Below are 20968 nucleotides of genomic sequence, written 5' to 3'. Positions count from 1 at the left end.
CCACCTCTGAGGGGTCTCTGTCCCGTGAGGTGCGTTCCTTGCTATCATCTCCTAATAAACATGCAGCTCCCCATTGCACGACTAATCCTCCTTCGGGGGGGCCTCTTACCGCCAAACTTTTCTGAACAGTTGCAAATGGCATTGTCTGTGGACTTTAGTGCTTTACCTCGCCCTGCTAAGCGCAAGCGAAAGGTTAAATACTGCTATCCTTCCCAGCGGTCATCTACCACCTTACTGGATTTATCTGATACTAGATTATCCGATGATGAAGACGCCTCTGATACTTCAAAGGAGGCTCTTTCTGGGTCGGAATAGCATTTACGCTTTCTGTTAAGAGGTGTTGGCTATGTTAGAAGTTCTGGAACCTATGTTACCTGAGGAACCTTCTATTCCTTGAGGACAGGGTGGTGCCACAAACTTTCCCGGTTCCCATTAAGATGACACACATTATTAAAATTGAATCGAAAAGACTTGGATCCTCTTTTTCCCCTCTTCCTTTAAGAAATTGTTCCCGGTTCCTAACTCCCAATTAGAGTTGTGGGGGTCGGTCCCTAAGGTGGATGGAGCTATCTCCACGCTTGCTAAGCGCACCACTCTCCCGCTTGAGGATAGTTCATCGTTTAAGGAGCCCATGGATAAGAATCTAGAAACTCTGTTAAAAAAGATGTTTCAGCACACTGGGTTTTTATTTCAGCCTGTAGCGGTGGTTGCTGTGGTGGCTGGAGCCGCTACCTATTGGTGTGACTCTCTATCAGAGATGATCGAGGTTGAAACTTCCCCTCAATGAAATCTAGGAAAGAATTAAGGCCTTGAGGGTAGCTTATTCGTTTATTTGCGATGAAAACATGCAGATTATTCGCTTGAATGCCAAGACATCAGGCTTTTCTGTTCTGGCCCGTAGGGCTCTGTGGCTGAAGTATTGGTCTGCTGACATGACTTCAAAATCTAGATTGCTTTCCCTTCCATTTAAGGCGAAGGTTCTTTTCGGTCTAGGACTGGACTCTATCATATCCATGGTCACTGGGGGCAAGGGTGCCTTTTTACCGCTGGATAAGAACAACAAACCTAAAGGACAGGGTCCTAATTTTCATCCCTTTCGTTCGGATAAATCCCAACACCAGCAGCCCTCCAAAAAGCAAAATCAGCCCAAGGGAACTTGGAAACCATCTCAATCTTGGAATAAATCGAAGAAAAACAAGAAGCCTGCCGAGACAAAATCGGCATTAATGGGCGGCCCCCGATCCGTCGCTGGATCATGTTGGGGGCAGACTCTCTTTCTTTGTGGAGGCTTGGCTAGGAGATGTGCAAGACCCTTGGATTTTAGAGGTCATTGCTCAGGGTTACAGGATAGGTTTCAAATCTCATCCACCCAGGGGTGGATTCCTCTTATCAAACCTGTCTTCAAGACCAGAAAAACGAGATGCTTTTCTAGGGTGCATGAGGGATTTCTTCTCCCTAGGAGTGATTGTGCCAGTACCTCTAGCAGAGAGAGGTCTGGGATATTATTCAAACCTCTTTGTGGTCCCAAAGAAGGAGGGTACGTTTCGCCCAAATCTAGATCTAAAGTTCTTAAACAAGTTTCTGTCTGTACCATCGTTCAAGATGGAGACAAATTTGATTCTGTCCTTAGTTCAAGAGGGACAGTTCATGACTATGATAGACTTGAAGAATGCTTACCTTCATGTGCCAATACACAAAGATCACTTCAAGTTCTTAAGATTCGCCTTTCTGGACCAGCACTCTCCCATTTGGTCTGGCTACTGCCCCAAGAGTCTTTACAACGGTTCTTGGGGCTCTGCTAGTGGTGGTGATATCCATAGGTATTGCAGTAGCACCATACTTGGATGACATCCTGGTCCAGGCTCCGTCTTCCCGGCTGGCAGAAGACCATTCAAGAGCTCTGCTACTTCTTCAATCTCATGGATGGAAGATAAACTTAGGAAAAGTTCTCTGGTCCCCAGTACCAGAGTGGAATTCCTGGGCACAATAATAGATTCCATATCCATAAAGATATTCCTTACGGACCAGAGACGTTGCAAAATTACTTTAGATTGTCTTGCCCTCCAGACCTTCTTAAGACCATCTGTGGCCAGGTGTATGGAGGTAATTGGTTTCATGGTGTCCAGTATAGATTTCATTCCATTAGCCAGGTTCCATCTCAGACCTCTTCAGTTGTGCATGCTGAGGCAATGGAACGGCGATCACTCTGATCTTTCCAACAGATTTCTCTGGACAACCGGTCGAGAAAATCACTCTCTTGGTGGCTCTGTCCAGATTGCCTGTCCCAGGGGACATCCTTCTTGAGACCATCCTGGGAGATTGTGACTACGGACACAAGTCTATCAGGAAAGGGAGCTGTTTGGGGTGCCAGGAAGGCACAGGGTCGGTGGACTTGAGATAAATCTCTTCTCCTGATCAACATTTTGGAACTTTGAGCGATCTTCAACGCTCTGAAGGCTTGGCCTCTTCTGGGTTCGTCCCAGTGTATCAGATTCCAATCAGACAACATTACCTCGGTGACTTACATCAACCATCAGGGGGGAACAAGAAGCTCCCTAGCCATGAGGGAATTATCTCAGATTCTGGAATGGGCGGAGGCCTGCAGCTGCTCGCTGTCAATGATCCACATTCCGGGTGTGGACAACTGGGAAGCAGACTTTCTCAGCAGACAATCGTTTCATCTGGGGGAATATTTCTCCATCCCGAGGTGTTTGCGGAGATTTGCAACAGATGGGGACGCCGTGCCCTGAGGGTTCAACCTAGTTTACATTTTTCCTCCATTACCACTTCTACCTCGGGTAGTGGCCCGCATTATGCAGGAGCAAGCTTCGACTATTCTAATTGCTCTATCGTGGCATCGAAGGATGTGGTTTGCAGACCTGGAGGGGATGTCGTCATCTCCTCCATGGAGGTTACCTTGTCGCAGGGAACTGTTGGAACAGGGTCCTTTTGTTCAGAGTTTTTTCTGAGAGAGTGATTGATACTTTCATTCAAGCTAGAAAGCCGGTCACCCGTCGCATCTATCGTAAGGTATGGAGGACCTACTTATTCTGGTGTGAAGAACGTGGATTCGCCTGGCATAAGGTCAAGGTATCCAGGATTCTTTCCTTTCTCCAGGACGGCTTGGAGAAGGGACTTGCCCCTAGTTCCTTAAAAGGACAGATTTCAGCGCTATCTGTATTATTACACAAGAGGCTCACTGAGCTTCCTGATATTCAGTCTTTTTGTTCAGGCTCTGTCTAGAATCAGGCCTGTGTTTAGACATTCCGCTCCTCCTTGGAGTTTAAATTTGGTTCTTATAGTTTTGCAGAGGGCTCCGTTTGAGCCCATGCATTCGGTTGACATTAAGTTACTGTCTTGGAAGGTTCTTTTTCTACGGCTCTGAGATGGTGGCCTTGCAATGTGAGCCTCCTTACCTAGTTTTTCATGCTGATAAGGCTGTTCTTCGCACTGGGTTGGGTTTCCTTCCTAAGGTGGTGTCTGATCCTTCGAAGGAACGATTACTTCATAATTTGGATGTAGTTCGAGCTTTGAAATTCTATCTTCAGGCTACGAAGGATTTTAGACATACTTTGGCATTGTTTGTTGTCTATTCTGGGAAGTGCAGAAGGCTTATGCCACTTCCCTATCGTTTTGGTTGAGGAGCATTAACCTAGGAACATATGAAACAGCGGGACATAAACCTCCTCAGAGGATTCCGGCTCATTCAACTAGAGCTGTGGCTTCTTCTTGGGCCTTCAAAAATGAGGCCTCTATGGATCAGATTTGTAGGGCGGTTACCTGGTCCTCCTTACATACTTTTTCAAAGTTTTACAAATTTGACGTGTTTGCTTCGGCTGAAGCAGCTTTTGGGAGAAAGATTTTGCAGACTGTGGTGCCCTCAGAATAGGGTCCGCATCTCTTTTTACCCTCCCGTTTTCATTCAGTGTCCTCTAGAGCTTGGGTATATTTTTCCCACAAGTAAGGAATGAAGCAGTGGACTCTCCTCATATTAAGATGGAAAACATAAATTATGCTTATCTGATAATTTCCTTTCCATCTGTATGAGGAGAGTCCACGGCCCCCGCCCGTTTTCTCCATTTGGCGGACCAACATTTTTTGTTCTGGCACCATTTATACCCTGATATTTCTCCTACTGTTCCTTGTTCCCTTGGCAGAATGACTGGGGTATGAGGGGAGTGGGGGAGGTTTTTAAGCCTTTGGCTGGGGTGTCTTTGCCTCCTCCTGGTAGCCAGGTTCTGTATTCCCACAAGTAAGGAATGAAGCCGTGGACTCTCCTCATACAGATGGAAAGGAAATTATCAGGTAAGCATAATTTGTTTTTATTTATTTTGCTTTTCTTTTTTACTTTTGACCAGATGTCCGAGCACTGTTGGGCACCACAGAGTAATGTGTCCAATGAAACATCAACAGCTAAAACCTTCCAACGCACAATTTCTGCACAGGTAAAAGCCATGACAAATAATAGGGATGTGCGTTTAGACTTTTCATTAGCGCACAAATGCCGAATAAAGTCACCGCCTGCAGCGTTCGGCTATTTTCATAGCTAGATTTATTTTTGTAAAAGTGCAACACACTAAGAAATGTGCAAATCCAGATCTTAGTGTGTTGCATTTTCACAAGAAGAAATCTGTCTCAGAAAATAGCCAAATGCTGCTGGCGGCAGCCATATTTGGCATTAGTTTGCTACCAAACAGTGTGCATAGAGTTGTAAATATTTATACCTTTTCGTCTATTAATAAACAACTTGTTAGAAATAAAATGTTGGTGATCTATTATATAGTCTCAATACAATGTCAGCAACAACAACAAAAAGTAGTTAGAGCTTTGATTTATTTATTTTTGTTGGTGAGATTGGAGGGATTAATATTATGTTAACATATGCTTGAAATTGCACAAATACAAACGATTACAGTGTTCTGCACAGGAAGTTTTGCCAGCCGGGTGGCATTATAACGTAACTAGGTGGGGACAATGTAATACGTTGCAATATTATATTTTATGTTAGTTATAACTGTTACTTAAAGGGACATAAAACAGTATAAACTAACATAAGTTTCTAAATATATAATGTAGCCAAAGCTTACCTGCAAAACGGGTTTCTGTTTTAACCACCTTTAATTCAGGCATAGTTTTGTTCGCAGCAAGCTCCCCCTGGGCATTTCCATATATAGAAGGTGTTATCCAGGCCATAGCTTCTGCAGAATGCACACGTGCATGGTAAGGGGCAGAGTCGCATGGCACCTGACTAAAGCAGTGCACAGTATAATGCTAAAGTTTTCACAAAGCATGTGACATTATCCCAATGGAAACAAGCAAGCCTCTTAACAAACAATAGCAGTACCTACTGTCCCTCCTCATCCCCCACCCCTTGCTTGCATAAGTAATTATCCTCATATGCACACTTTGTTATATGATACCACAAGGTTTAGAGTAGGACACTGAAAATGGGGGTGGAGCAGGCTACACTTGGCAACACTGAAGTGTAAGTAATTTTGCAGCTTTTTGGAAATTTTATTAACATACTTATAAGCTTTTTTTCACATGCTGTTTTACCTCAGTTGACCCTTTTATAATATGCACATAACTCAAAAAAAATGTTATGGCACTTTAAGCTATCCAAAGCACAAATTAATTGCATAATTTAACATAAATTGATTTATTCAAAATCTGTGCAACAAACATTAAAGTAATCGAATATCTAATTTTAGTTTAATATTGGCTTATATTTTAGACAGGTGGGCAGTAAAATCAGCCAGGTGATGTGTCCACTAAATAGATCCGGGGGAAAACACTGCATTAAAGGGACAGTAAACCTTAAAAATAATTAAAAGTTTTTTACATTTTAATTTGTTAAAAATATGGCGCTTTTACAGACCCGCTCTCTGCTGAGCGGGTCTGTTATATTTAGTCAACGCATCGGGCCAGCTGTATAGTCACAGCCCAGCCCGACTGCGCCATAAGACTAAGTGCAGCTCGCTCCTGTCACAGGAGCGAGCTGCACTTAGTGCTATGGCGCGGTCGGGCCGGGCTGTGACTATACAGCTGGCCCGATGCGTTGACTAAATATAACAGACCCGCTCAGCAGAGAACGGGTCTGTAAAAGCGCCATATTTTTAACAAATTAAAAGGTAAAAAACGCATTTATAGCTATAGCACCTAAATAATATATAATTCTGCACTATGTGCAGAATTATATAACATTATTTTTAAGGTTTACTGTCCCTTTAAGAGACTAAGATGTTTAAAGGGACACTCAAGTCAAAATAAAACTTTTATGATTCAGATAGAACAACTTTACAATTTACTTCCATTAACAAAATGTGCAGTCTTTTTATAGTTACACTTTTTGAGTCACCAGCTCCTACTGAGCATGTGCAAGAATTCACAGATTATACCATATGCATTTGTGATTGGCTGATGGCTGTCACATGATACAGTAAGAGTGAAAATAGAGGTAACTTTGAAATATGTCAGAAAAAAATCTACTACTCATTTGAAGTTCAGACTAAGTGCTATTGCATTGTCTTTTTATCATGTGTTTGTTTATGCAAATCTGCTGTATTTACTGGCCCCGTAATAAAGCAATTCATGTTTATGAAGCTTCTCATTATAGGTGATAATGGATATATATTTTTTAGGATACCTTGGCTTATGCCACTGCCTTGTTAAATGAGAAGGATCAGTCTGGGAGCAGTAATGGATCTGAGAGCAGTCCAGCTAATGAAAATGGCGATAGAAGTATGCAACAGGTGAGGGTCTGGTGCTGGGTATAAACAAATAGCAGAATGTCTAATGCATAGACTGACTGTATATAGTAGGGGTGGGGGACCTGTTTGAGAGCTGGTGCACATCTGTTGTGTGTCCATGGGAACTTTTCACTTAAAGGGATATCAAATAATCATTCAAATTATTTTTTTTCTCTTAAATCCTTAATATAAAGCACAGATTTAAAGCTTTTAATTGCTGATATGTAGCATGGGTTTATAAGAAAGATTATTACTTTAGTGTTGATGAAACCTAGCAGTATGGAGGTATCTCACAGATGGGGTGACAGCAGATATGGCACTTGTACAATAGGTCCGCCACCCCAGTTGTATGACTAAAGGGACATGAAACCAGTTTTGTTCTTTCATGATTTAGGAAGAGCGTGCAATTTACTTTATCTAATTAGTTTCATTATCTTGATAACCTTTGTTGAATAGCATATCTAAATAGGCCCTGTAGCTGCTGATTGGTGGTTGCACCTAGATGCCTCGTGTGATTGACTCACCCATATGCATTGCTATTTCTTCAACAAAGGATATCTAAAGAATGAAGCAAATTGGATAATAGAAGTAAATTGGAAAGTTGTTTAAAATTGTTTTCTCTATCTGAATCATGAAAGAAAAAAATTGGCTTTCATATCACTTTTAGATAATGCTATATACAGCTATGTATAGGTTATATAGTCCTATTGGAGAAGTATGCAGTTTTAAACAACTTCTAGTTTCAAATCTGTTTCATTCTCTTGGTATCCTTTGTTGAAGAGTATCACTAGGTAGGCTAAGGAGCCGCAATAACAGTACTGTCAGCTAGCTGGTGATTGGTGGCTAAACACATATATTTCTTCTGTTAAGTGTGATCAGTCCACGGGTCATCATTACTTGTGGGATATTAACTGCTCCCCTACAGGAAGTGCAAGAGGATTCACCCAGCAGAGTTGCTATATAGCTCCTCCCCTCTACGTCACCTCCAGTCATTCTCTTGCACCCAACGACTAGATAGGATGTGTGAGAGGACTATGGTGATATATTTAGTTTTTATATCTTCAATCAAAAGTTTGTTATTTTATAATAGCACCGGAGTGTGTTATTCCTTCTCTGGTAGAATTTGAAGAAGAATCTACCTGAGTTTTTCTATGATTTTAGCCGGAGTAGTTAAGATCATATTGCTGTTTCTCGGCCATCTGAGGAGTGAGGTAAACTTCAGATCAGGGGACAGCAGGCAGATTAATCTGCAAAGAGGTATGTAGCAGTTTATTATTTTCTGACATGGAATTGATGAGAAAATCCTGCCATACCGTTATAATGTAAACTCAGCCTTGAATGCAGTAGATGTAGCTGATATCAGGCTGTCATGTATGTATATTTTACACTTCAGTTTTCTGGGAAATGGTACTTCTCTGGCTTTTAAACTGTATACATAGTCTTAACCTATTTTGCAGGGACTTGCAATAGGTTTTAAATGACAATTAATTATTGAGGTAAAATGTTTTTTTGCTGGCATGTAAAAACGTTTTTTTCTCTGAGGTACTGGGTGAAAAAATGTTTTGGGCACTTTTTTTCCACTTGGCAATAGTTTTGATTTAAATTAGAGCAGTTCACTGATCCCTCTCACTGTTATGTGTGTGGGGGAGGGGCCATTTTGGTGCTTTCACTATGCATCAGAAAAACTCAGTCAGAGGTTCATTTTCTTCCTGCATGATCCGGTTCATCTCTACAGAGTTCAGGGATCTCAAGAGTCTTTTTTGAGGGAAGTAATCATACAGCAGAGCTGTGCTGATTGTATTGACTGTGATATAAAAAACGTTTATTTGTGTATTTTTTTTCTGCTGCCTGGGTTAGTTATCATTTGCTGAGGGGAACAATCCTTTGCTAAAACTGTATATTCTGACAAAGATTGATGCTATAACTTAATTATTTTATCTGTTATAATATTTTTATGTGCTTCTTAAAGGCACAGTTCGTTTTCATATTATTTGTAAATTACTTTGAAAAGTATTTCCAAGTTGCTGTTTATTTGCTAGTGTGTTAAACATGTCTGATTCAGAGGAAGATATCTGTGCTATATGTGTTAATGCCAAAGTGGAGCCCAATAGAAATTTATGTACTAAATGTATTGATGCTACTTTAAAAAATAGTCAATCTGTACAAATTGAACATATTTCACCAAACAACGAGGGGAGAGTTATGCCGACTAACTCGCCTCACGTGTCAGTACCTGCATCTCCCGCTCAGGAGGTGCGTGATATTGTAGCGCCGAGTGCATCTGGGCGGCCATTACAAATCACATTACAAGATATGGCTACTGTTATGACTGAAGTTTTGGCTAAACTACCAGAACTAAGAGGTAAACGTGATCACTCTGGGATGAGAACAGAGTGCGCTGATAATGCAAGGGCCATGTCTGATACTGCGTCACAGTTTGCAGAACATGAAGACGGAGAGCTTCATTCTGTGGGTGACGGTTCTGATCCAAATAAACTGGACTCAGACATTTCAAATTTTAAATTTAAGCTTGAGAACCTCCGTGTGTTACTAGGGGAGGTATTAGCGGCTCTGAATGATTGTAACACAGTTGCAATCCCAGAAAAAATGTGTAGGTTGGATAAATATTTTGCGGTACCGACGAGTACTGACGTTTTTCCTATACCTAAGAGACTTACTGACATTGTTACTAAGGAGTGGGATAGACCCGGTGTGCCTTTCTCACCCCCTCCTATATTCAGAAAAATGTTTCCAATAGACGCCGCCACACGGGACTTATGGCAAATGGTCCCTAAGGTGGAGGGAGCAGTTTCTACTTTAGCTAAGCGTACCACTATCCCAGTGGAGGATAGCTGTGCTTTTTCAGATCCAATGGATAAAAAATTAGAGGGTTACCTTAAGAAAATGTTTGTTCAACAAGGGTTTATATTGCAACCTCTTGCATGTATTGCGCCTGTCACGGCTGCAGCAGCATTTTGGTTTGAGTCTCTGGAAGAGACACTTCAATCATCCACACTAGATGACATCACACACAAACTTAAATTCCTTAAGTTAGCTAATTCATTTATTTCAGATGCCGTAGTACATTTAACTAAACTTGCGGCTAAAAATTCAGGATTCGCCATTCAGGCACGCAGAGCTCTGTGGCTAAAATCCTGGTCAGCTGATGTTACGTCTAAATCTAAATTGCTTAATATTCCTTTCAAAGGGCAGACCTTATTCGGGCCCGGCTTGAAAGAGATTATTGATGACATTACAGGAGGTAAAGGTCATGCCCTGCCTCAGGACAAGGCCAAAGCCAAGGCTAGACAGTCCAATTTTCGTTCCTTTCGTAATTTCAAAGCAGGAGCAGCATCAACTTCCTCTGCACCAAAACAGGAAGGAGCTGTTGCTCGCTACAGACAAGGCTGGAAACCTAACCAGTCCTGGAACAGGGGCAAACAGGCCAGAAAACCTGCTGCTGCCCCTAAGACAGCATGAATTGAGGGCCCCCGATCCGGGACCGGATCTAGTGGGGGGCAGACTTTCCCTCTTCGCCCAGGCTTGGGCAAGAGATGTTCAGGATCCCTGGGCGTTAGAGATCATATCTCAGGGATACCTTCTGGACTTCAAATCCTCTCCCCCAAGAGGGAGATTTCATCTGTCAAGGTTGTCAACAAACCTAACAAAGAAGGAAGCGTTTCTACGCTGCATACAAGATCTTTTATTAATGGGAGTGATCCATCCAGTTCCGCGGTTGGAACAAGGACAAGGGTTTTACTCAAATCTGTTTGTAGTTCCCAAAAAAGAGGGAACCTTCAGGCCAATCTTGGATTTAAAGATCCTAAACCAATTCCTAAGAGTTCCATCGTTCAAGATGGAAACTATTCGAACAATTTTGCCCATGATCCAAGAGGGTCAGTACTTGACCACAGTGGATTTAAAGGATGCTTACCTTCACATACCGATTCACAGAAGTCATTACCGGTATCTAAGGTTTGCCTTTTTAGACAGGCATTACCAGTTTGTAGCTCTTCCATTCGGACTGGCTACGGCTCCAAGAATCTTCACAAAGGTTCTGGGCACTCTTCTGGCGGTACTAAGACCGCGAGGAATTTCAGTAGCTCCGTACTTAGACGACATACTGATACAAGCTTCAAGCTTTCAAACTGCCAAATCTCATACAGAGATAGTACTGGCATTTCTAAGGTCGCATGGATGGAAAGTGAACGAAGAGAAAAGTTCTCTCTTTCCACTCACAAGAGTTCCCTTCCTGGGGACTCTGATAGATTCTGTAGAAATGAAGATTTACCTGACAGAGGGACAGGTTAACAAAACTTCAAAGTGCATGCCGTGTCCTTCATTCCATTCAAGAGACCAGAAATTCTCTTCTATGGTGGCTTTATCGGCCACATCTGTCCAGGGGAATGCCATTCAGCAGGCCAGACTGGTCAATTGTAACAGATGCCAGCCTACTAGGTTGGGGCGCTGTCTGGAATTCTCTGAAGGCTCAGGGACTATGGAATCAGGAGGAGAGTCTTCTTCCAATAAACATTCTGGAATTGAGAGCAGTCCTCAATGCTCTTCTGGCTTGGCCCCAGTTAGCAACTCGGGGGTTCATCAGGTTCCAGTCGGACAACATCACGACTGTAGCTTATATCAACCATCAGGGAGGGACAAGAAGCTCCCTAGCAATGATGGAAGTATCGAAGATAATTCGCTGGGCAAAGTCTCACTCTTGCCACCTGTCTGCAATCCACATCCCGGGAGTGGAGAACTGGGAGGCGGATTTCTTAAGTCGTCAGACTTTTCATCCGGGGGAGTGGGAACTTCATCCAGAGGTCTTTGCCCAAATACTTCGACGTTGGGGCAAACCAGAGATAGATCTCATGGCGTCTCGACAGAACGCCAAGCTTCCGCGCTACGGGTCCAGATCCAGGGATCCGGGAGCGGTCCTGATAGATGCCTTGACAGCACCATGGACCTTCAGGATGGCTCATGTGTTTCCACCTTTCCCGATGCTTCCTCGATTGATTGCCAGAATCAAACAGGAGAAAGCATCAGTGATTCTAATAGCGCCTGCATGGCCACGCAGGACTTGGTATACAGATCTGGTGGACATGGCATTCTGTCCACCTTGGTCGTTACCTCTGAAACAGGACCTTCTGATTCAGGGTCCTTTCAAACATCAAAATCTAACTTCTCTGAAGCTGACTGCTTGGAAATTGAACGGTTGATCTTATCAAAGCGTGGTTTTTCTGAGTCAGTTATTGATACCTTAATACAGGCTAGGAAGCCTGTTACCAGAAAGATTTACCATAAAATATGGCGTAAATACCTATATTGGTGCGAATCCAAAGGTTACTCTTGGAGTAAGGTTAGGATTCCTAGGATATTGTCTTTTCTACAAGAAGGTTTAGAAAAGGGGTTATCCGCTAGTTCCTTAAAGGGACAGATCTCAGCTCTGTCCATTCTGTTACACAAGCGTCTGTCAGAAGTTCCAGACGTTCAGGCTTTTTGTCAGGCTTTGGCCAGGATTAAACCTGTGTTTAAAGCTGTGGCTCCACCATGGAGTTTAAACCTTGTTCTTAACGTTTTACAGGGTGTTCCGTTTGAACCCCTTCATTCCATTGATATAAAGTTGTTATCTTGGAAAGTTCTATTTTTAATGGCTATTTCCTCGGCTCGAAGAGTCTCTGAGTTATCAGCCTTACATTGTGATTCTCCTTATTTGATTTTTCACTCGGATAAGGTAGTTCTGCGTACTAAGCCTGGGTTCTTACCTAAGGTAGTCACTAACAGGAATATCAATCAGGAGATTGTTGTTCCATCCTTGTGCCCAAATCCTTCTTCGAGGAAGGAACGTCTTTTGCACAATCTGGATGTAGTTTGTGCCCTTAAATTTTATTTACAGGCAACTAAAGATTTTCGACAAACGTCTTCCCTGTTTGTCGTTTACTCTGGTCAGAGGAGAGGTCAAAAAGCTTCTGCTACCTCTCTCTCTTTTTGGCTTCGTAGCATAATTCGTTTAGCTTATGAGACTGCTGGACAGCAGCCTCCTGAAAGAATTACAGCTCATTCCACTAGAGCTGTGGCTTCCACTTGGGCCTTTAAGAATGAGGCCTCTGTTGAACAGATTTGCAAGGCTGCAACTTGGTCTTCGCTTCATACTTTTTCCAAATTTTACAAATTTGACACTTTTGCTTCCTCGGAGGCTATTTTTGGGAGAAAGGTTCTTCAGGCAGTGGTTCCTTCTGTATAAAGAGCCTGCCTATCCCTCCCGTCATCCGTGTACTTTTGCTTTGGTATTGGTATCCCACAAGTAATGATGACCCGTGGACTGATCACACTTAACAGAAGAAAACATAATTTATGCTTACCTGATAAATTCCTTTCTTCTGTAGTGTGATCAGTCCACGGCCCGCCCTGTTTTTTAAGGCAGGTAAATATTTTTTAAATTATACTCCAGTCACCACTACACCCTTGGCTTCTCCTTTCTCGTTGGTCCTTGGTCGAATGACTGGAGGTGACGTAGAGGGGAGGAGCTATATAGCAACTCTGCTGGGTGAATCCTCTTGCACTTCCTGTAGTGGAGCAGTTAATATCCCACAAGTAATGATGACCCGTGGACTGATCACACTACAGAAGAAAGGAATTTATCAGGTAAGCATAAATTATGTTATCTTCTCATTGGCTGACCCGATGTTTTCCGCTAGCACCCAATAGCAAATTGATGCTCCTGAGCCTGCTATGCTCAGAATGCTTTTCCTATAATGATTGATAGTCAACATGAACAGAGCGTATGACTAGAGGAGAGAGATAGAGAGAGGAAAACACTAGAAAAACAGAATTTATGCTTACCTGATAAATTACTTTCTCCAACGTTGTGTCCGGTCCACGGCGTCATCCATAACTTGTGGGAATATTCTCTTCCCCAACAGGAAATGGCAAAGAGCACAGCAAAAGCTGTCCATATAGTCCCTCCTAGGCTCCGCCCACCCCAGTCATTCGACCGACGGACAGGAGAAAAAAACAGGAGAAACTATAGGGTGCCGTGGTGACTGTAGTTAAAGAAAGAAATTCATCAAACCTGATTAAGAAACCAGGGCGGGCCGTGGACCGGACACACCGTTGGAGAAAGTAATTTATCAGGTAAGCATAAATTCTGTTTTCTCCAACATTGGTGTGTCCGTTCCACGGCGTCATCCATAACTTGTGGGAACCAATACCAAAGCTTTAGGACACAGATGAAGGGAGGGAGCCAATCAGGTTACCTAAACGGAAGGCACCACGGCTTGCAAAACCTTTCTCCCAAAAATAGCCTCCGAAGAAGCAAAAGTATCAAATTTGTAGAATTTGGCAAAAGTGTGCAGGGAAGACCAAGTCGCTGCCTTACATATCTGATCAACAGAAGCCTCGTTCTTGAAGGCCCATGTGGAAGCCACAGCCCTAGTAGAGTGAGCTGTGATGCGTTTGGGAGGCTGCCGTCCGGTAGTCTCATAAGCCAATCGGATGATGCTTTTCAGCCAAAAAGAAAGAGAGGTAGCAGTAGCTTTTTGACCTCTCCTTTTGCCAGAATAAACGACAAACAGAGAAGACGTTTGTCTGAAATCCTTTGTTGCTTCTAAATAGAACTTCAAAGCACGAACTACATCTAAATTGTGTAACAAACGTTCCTTCTTTGAAACTGGATTCGGACACAAAGAAGGCACAACTATTTCCTGGTTAATATTCTTGTTAGAAACAACCTTTGGAAGGAAACCAGGTTTAGTACGCAAAACAACCTTATCTGAATGGAACACCAGATAGGGCGGATTACACTGCAGAGCAGATAACTCAGAAACTCTTCTAGCAGAAGAAATAGCAACCAAAAACAGAACCTTCCAAGATAACATCTTGATATCTATGGAATGTAGAGGTTCAAACGGAACCCCTTGAAGAACTGAAAGAACTAAATTCAGACTCCAGGGAGGAGTCAAAGGTCTGTAAACAGGCTTGATCCTGACTAAAGCCTGAACAAAAGCTTGAACTTCTGGCACAGCTGCCAGTCGTTTGTGTAACAAGACAGATAAAGCAGAAATCTGTCCCTTTAGAGAACTCTCAGATAATCCCTTATCCAAACCTTCTTGGAGAAAGGAAAGGATCCTAGGAATTTTGATCTTACTCCATGAGAATCCCTTGGATTCACACCAACAGATATATCTTTTCCATATTTTATGGTAATTTTTTCTAGTTACAGGTTTTCTGGCTTGTACCAGAGTATCTATCACAGAATTCCGAAAACCCACGCTTAGATAAAATCAAGCGTTCAATTTCCAAGCCGTCAGCTGGAGAGAAACTAGATTTGGATGTTCGAATGGACCCTGTACTAGAAGATCCTGTCTCAAAGGTAGCTTCCATGGTGGAGCCGATGACATATTCACCAGGTCTGCATACCAAGTCCTGCGTGGCCACGCAGGAGCTATCAAAATCACCGAGGCCCTCTCCTGTTTGATCCTGGCTACCAGCCTGGGAATGAGAGGAAACGGTGGAAACACATAAGCTAGGTTGAAGGCCCAAGGCGCTACTAATGCATCCACTAGAGTCGCCTTGGAATCCCTGGATCTGGACCCGTAGCAAGGAACCTTGAAGTTCTGACGAGACTCCATCAGGTCCATGTCTGGAATGCCCCATAATTGAGTCAACTGGGCAAATATCTCCGGGTGGAGTTCCCACTCCCCCGGATGGAATGTCTGACGACTCAGATAATCTGCCTCCCAGTTTTCCACTCCTGGGATGTGGATCGCAGATAGGTGGCAGGAGTGAACCTCCGCCCATTTTATGATTTTGGTCACTTCTCTCATCGCCAGGGAACTCCTTGTTCCCCCCTGATGGTTGATGTAAGCAACAGTCGTCATGTTGTCTGATTGGAATCTTATGAATCTGGCCTTTGCTAGTTGAGGCCAAGCCCTGAGAGTATTGAATATCGCTCTCAGTTCCAGAATGTTTATCGGGAGAAGAGACTCTTCCCGAGACCATAGACCCTGAGCTTTCAGGGAGTCCCAGACCGCACCCCAGCCCACTAGACTGGCGTCGGTCGTGACGATGACCCACTCTGGTCTGCGGAAGCTCATTCCCTGGGACAGGTGATCCTGGGTTAGCCACCAACGGAGTGAGTCTCTGGTCTTCTGGTCTACTTGAATCACTGGAGACAAGTCTGTATAGTCCCCATTCCACTGTTTCAGCATGCACAGTTGTAATGGTCTTAGATGAATTCGCGCAAAAGGAACTATGTCCATTGCTGCAACCATCAACCCTACTACTTCCATGCACTGAGCTATGGAAGGACGTGGAACAGAATGAAGAACTTGACAAGCGTTTAGAAGTTTGACTTTCTGACATCTGTCAGGAAAATCTTAATTTCTAAAGAATCTATTAATGTCCCTAAGAAAGGAACTCTTGTCGACGGAGACAGGGAACTCTTTTCTATGTTCACCTTCCACCCGTGAGATCTGAGAAAGGCCAGGACGATGTCTGTGTGAGCCTTTGCCTTTGAAAGAGACGACGCTTGTATCAGAATGTCGTCCAAATAAGGTGCCACTGCAATGCCCCTTGGTCTTAGAACCGCTAGAAGGGACCCGAGTACCTTTGTGAAAATCCTTGGAGCAGTGGCTAGCCCGAATGGGAGAGCCACAAACTGGTAATGTTTGTCCAGAAAGGCGAACCTTAGGAACTGATGATGATCTTTGTGGATAGGAATATGTAGATACGCATCCTTTAAATCCACAGTAGTCATAAATTGACCCTCCTGGATTGTAGGTAAAATTGTTCGAATGGTTTCCATTTTGAACGATGGAACTCTGAGAAATTTGTTTAGAATTTTTAAATCCAGAATTGGTCTGAAAGTTCCCTCTTTTTTGGGAACTACAAACAGATTTGAGTAAAACCCCTGACCTTGTTCCGCAGTTGGAACTGGGTGTATCACTCCCATCTTTGACAGGTCTTCTACACAATGTAAGAATGCCTGTCTCTTTATTTGGTTTGAAGATAAGTGAGACATGTGGAACCTTCCCCTTGGGTGTAGTTCCTTGAATTCTAGAAGATAACCCTGAGAAACTATTTCTAGTGCCCAGGGATCCTGAACATCTCTTGCCCAAGCCTGAGCAAAGAGAGAGAGTCTGCCCCCTACTAGATCCGTTCCCGGATCGGGGGCTACCCCTTCATGCTGTTTTGGTAGCAGCAGCAGGCTTCTTGGCCTGTTTACCCTTGTTCCAGCCTTGCATCGGTTTCCAAGCTGGTTTGGTTTGCGAAGCATTACCCTCTTGTCTCGAGGCTGCAGAGTTGGAGGCCGGTCCGTTCCTGAAATTGCGAAAGGAATGAAAATTAGACTTATTCTTGGCCTTGAAAGGCCTATCTTGTGGAAGGGCGTGGCCCTTACCCCCAGTGATGTCTGAGATAATCTCCTTCAATTCTGGCCCAAAAAGGGTTTTACCCTTGAAGGGGATATTAAGCAATTTTGTCTTGGAAGATACATCCGCTGACCAAGACTTTAGCCAGAGCGCTCTGCGCGCCACAATTGCAAACCCTGAATTTTTCGCCGCTAATCAAGCTAACTGCAAAGCGGCATCTAAAATAAAGGAATTAGCTAACTTAAGTGCGTGAATTCTGTCCATAACCTCCTCATACGGAGTCTCTCTACTGAGCGACTTTTCTAGTTCCTCAAACCAGAACCACGCTGCTGTAGTGACAGGAATAATGCACGAAATAGGTTGCAGGAGGTAACCTTGCTGTACAAAAATCTTTTTAAGCAAACCCTCCAATTTTTTATCCATAGGATCTTTAAAAGCACAATTATCCTCGATAGGAATAGTAGTGCGCTTAGCTAGTGTAGAAACTGCCCCCTCGACCTTAGGGACTGTCTGCCATAAGTCCTTTCTGGGGTCGACCATAGGAAATAATTTCTTAAATATAGGAGGGGGGACAAAAGGTATGCCGGGCTTCTCCCATTCCTTATTCACTATGTCCGCCACCCGCTTGGGTATAGGAAAAGCGTTGGGGTGCACCGGAACCTCTAGGAACTTGTCCATCTTGCACAATTTTTCTGGAATGACCAGGTTGTCACAATCATCCAGAGTAGATAGCACCTCCTTAAGCAGAGCGCGGAGATGCTCTAATTTAAATTTAAATGTCACAACATCAGGTTCTGCCTGTTGAGAAATTCTACCTGAATCAGAAATTTCCCCATCTGACAAAACCTCCCTCATGGCCACTTCAGATTGGTGTGAGGGTATGACAGAACAATTATCATCAGCGCCTTCCTGCTCTACAGTGTTTAAAACAGAGCAATCGCGCTTTCTCTGAAATGCAGGCATTTTGGATAAAATATTTGCTATGGAGTTATCCATTACTGCCGTCAATTGTTGCATAGTAACAAGCATTGGCGCGCTAGAAGTACTAGGTCTCCTGCGTGGGCAAAACTGGTATAGACACAGAAGGAGATGATGTAGAACTATGTCTACTCCCTTCATCTGATGAATTATCTTGGGCAACTTTACTATCTGTGGCAGCACTGTCCTTACTTTGTTTGGACGCTATGGCACAATTATCACACAATTTTGAAGGGGGAGACACAATGGCTTCCATACATACAGAACATAGTTTATCTGAAGGCACAGACATGTTAAACAGGCTTAAACTTGTCAATAAAGTACAAAAAACGTTTTAAAACAAAACCGTTACTGTCTCTTTAAATTTTAAACAGGGCACACTTTTTTACTGAATATGTGAAAAACTATGAAGGAATTGTTCAAATTTAACCAAATTCTTAAAGCATTCAAAGCATTGCACCCCAATTTTCAGACCTTTAACCCTTAAAATGACGAAACCGGAGCCGTTTATAGTTTTAACCCCTCTACAGTCCAAGCTACAGCCTTTGCTGCGACTTTACCAAACCCAGGGGGGTATACGATACCAAATGAAGCCTTCTAGGGACCTTTTCAACTACTTCCAGACCCATACACATGCAGCTGCATGTCCTGCTCTCAAAAGTAACTGCGCAGTAATGGTGCGAAAATGAGGCTCTGCCTACTACATAGAAGGCCCTTCCTGACTGGAAAGGTGTCTAAACCAGTGCCTGACCTAAAAAAACGTTCTCCACAGATATAAAATGTGAATTTCAACCTCAAGTTGTATAAAATGCCCAAATAAAGCAATCGATCTAGCCCATAAAGGTGTCTACCAGTTTTATAGCCCATATTAAGCCCTTTATTCTGTTTGAGACTAAGAAAATGGCTTACCGGTCCCCATGAGGGGAAAAATTACAGCCTTCCAGCATTACTCAGTCTTGTTAGAAATATGGCTAGTCATACCTTAAGCAGAAAAGTCTGCTAACTGTTTCCCCCAACTGAAGTTATCTCATCTCAACAGTCCTATGTGGAAACAGCAAACGATTTTAGTTACTGCTGCTAAAATCATACTCCTCTCACAAACAGAAATCTTCATCTTTTTCTGTTTCAGAGTAAATAGTACATACCAGCACTATTTTAAAATAACAAACTCTTGATAGTAGAATAAAAAACTACAACTAAACACCACATACTCTTCACCATCTCCGTGGAGATGCTGCCTGTGCAACGGCAAAGAGAATGACTGGGGTGGGCGGAGCCTAGGAGGGACTATATGGACAGCTTTTGCTGTGCTCTTTGCCATTTCCTGTTGGGGAAGAGAATATTCCCACAAGTTATGGATGACGCCGTGGACCGGACACACCAATGTTGGAGAAAGTAGATTTAATTATCCCAAAGCCTCCTTAGCAGAAATTGTAACAAGCACAATTTCCAAATGTATTAACACAAGGCACGAAAATAAGGAATGTATATCCTAATAATATAGCACTTTCAATTGCAAAACTTGTCCTTTTTTATATATTTTGTATTTGTCATTTAATGATCCTATATACTGTATTTCTTTTCTTGTATTATTTAGGGTCCCGACTCTCCCATGATAATTGGAGAAAGTAAAAGTGACTTAGATGATGTTGATCCTTAAATGTACAGAAAACAGAACCTGTCTTTGTGCTGTGATATAAACGCACTTTCAGAACCACAAATCGTTTCCCTTTTACATTTTCATTAAAAGTCACAGACAAAAGGAATTCACAGGACAACAAAAAACATGTACAGATCCAACACTCAATCTACAGCCAAGGTCATTTTAAAACTGTCTCAAAAAGAACTTTTTTTCATTTACAACAGTTTGGCAATCCGATCATGAATACCAAGTATTTTGGTCAATATTTTATTGAAGAAAAAAACAGTGGGTATTTTTTTTTTTTTTTTTTTTTTTTTTTTTTTAAGTATGTGAACATTAAACGAGTGAATGTAAAAATGTTTCTGTAATGCTGCAAAGAAATTTCTTTTGGTTTTATACAAAATATAAAAAAAAGTAAAATCCTGACTTTTGTTTAGTTGCATAGGAAAACTTTTTAATCTTTCGATATTGCCTAGGAATTTTCAAAATAATGTAAAAATGTGTAAAACATTTGCCTTGTAAAAAGTTAGATATAAATTGAGTTTATAAAAAGGATCTTTGTATTTAATATGTCTCCATGAATTTGTATAGTGCTTGATGTCTGCTGCAAAATCAACCAACGTACAGTTGTACACTTCCTTAGATAGTGATTCAAATTTCCTTCTGCAAATGGCAAAATAAGCAGCGAAATAGATTTATTTATATAGCTGCAGATACTTTTAATTATTTGACGGCTTTAGTATCTTCATTGCTGAGTTGGACAAACCCAAACTGGTTTGGAAATATATATATTTTTATTTTTACGCAAGTGCCAATTAGGTGAGAGACACGTTACATTTGTTTCCATTCACAATTTGTAAATTAGAGGTAAAAAGATTTATCCTAGAGACATTGGTTAAAGCGTTGAAGAAACAGTAAAGTAAATTTTAAACTTTCATGGTTTTAGATAGACTATGCAATTTTAAAAAATAATCCAATTTAGTTCTATTATTTGCTTTGTTCTCTTGGTATCCTCTGGAGCATGTAGGTGTCATGTTTTTTTAGCAGTTATACATAGTTACAAACACTGGAGCCGTAGAATGCTAAAGGCAAATGCATGCTTGTGAGCCGACCAAAGTGTGCTCTCCAGCTAAGGATACCAAGAGAATTAAGCAAATTTGAGAAGTAATTTTGAAATTGCATGCACTATCAGAATCAGGTTAGTTTAGTTTTTACTGTACAGTCCCTTTAAG

General features: G+C 42.3%; 1 protein-coding gene across 1 annotated transcript in view; it reads left to right on the top strand.

The window, feature by feature from the left end:
* Positions 1-20968, top strand: part of LOC128640795 (ubiquitin carboxyl-terminal hydrolase 24) — a 385043-nt gene that overhangs the window by 355478 nt on the left and 8597 nt on the right. Inside the window, exons 53-55 of the mRNA XM_053693215.1 lie at positions 4359-4445; positions 6642-6752; positions 19692-20021. Of these exons, the coding sequence (XP_053549190.1) occupies positions 4359-4445; positions 6642-6752; positions 19692-19754 (261 nt within the window). The 3' untranslated portion in view covers positions 19755-20021. The remainder of the gene's footprint in view (positions 1-4358; positions 4446-6641; positions 6753-19691; positions 20022-20968) is intronic.

Source organism: Bombina bombina, chromosome 10, assembly GCF_027579735.1.
Source record: "Bombina bombina isolate aBomBom1 chromosome 10, aBomBom1.pri, whole genome shotgun sequence".
Lineage (NCBI taxonomy): Eukaryota > Metazoa > Chordata > Amphibia > Anura > Bombinatoridae > Bombina > Bombina bombina.
The sequence above is the reverse complement of the archived record's forward strand: the minus strand, read 5'-3'. Positions and strand labels throughout refer to the sequence as shown.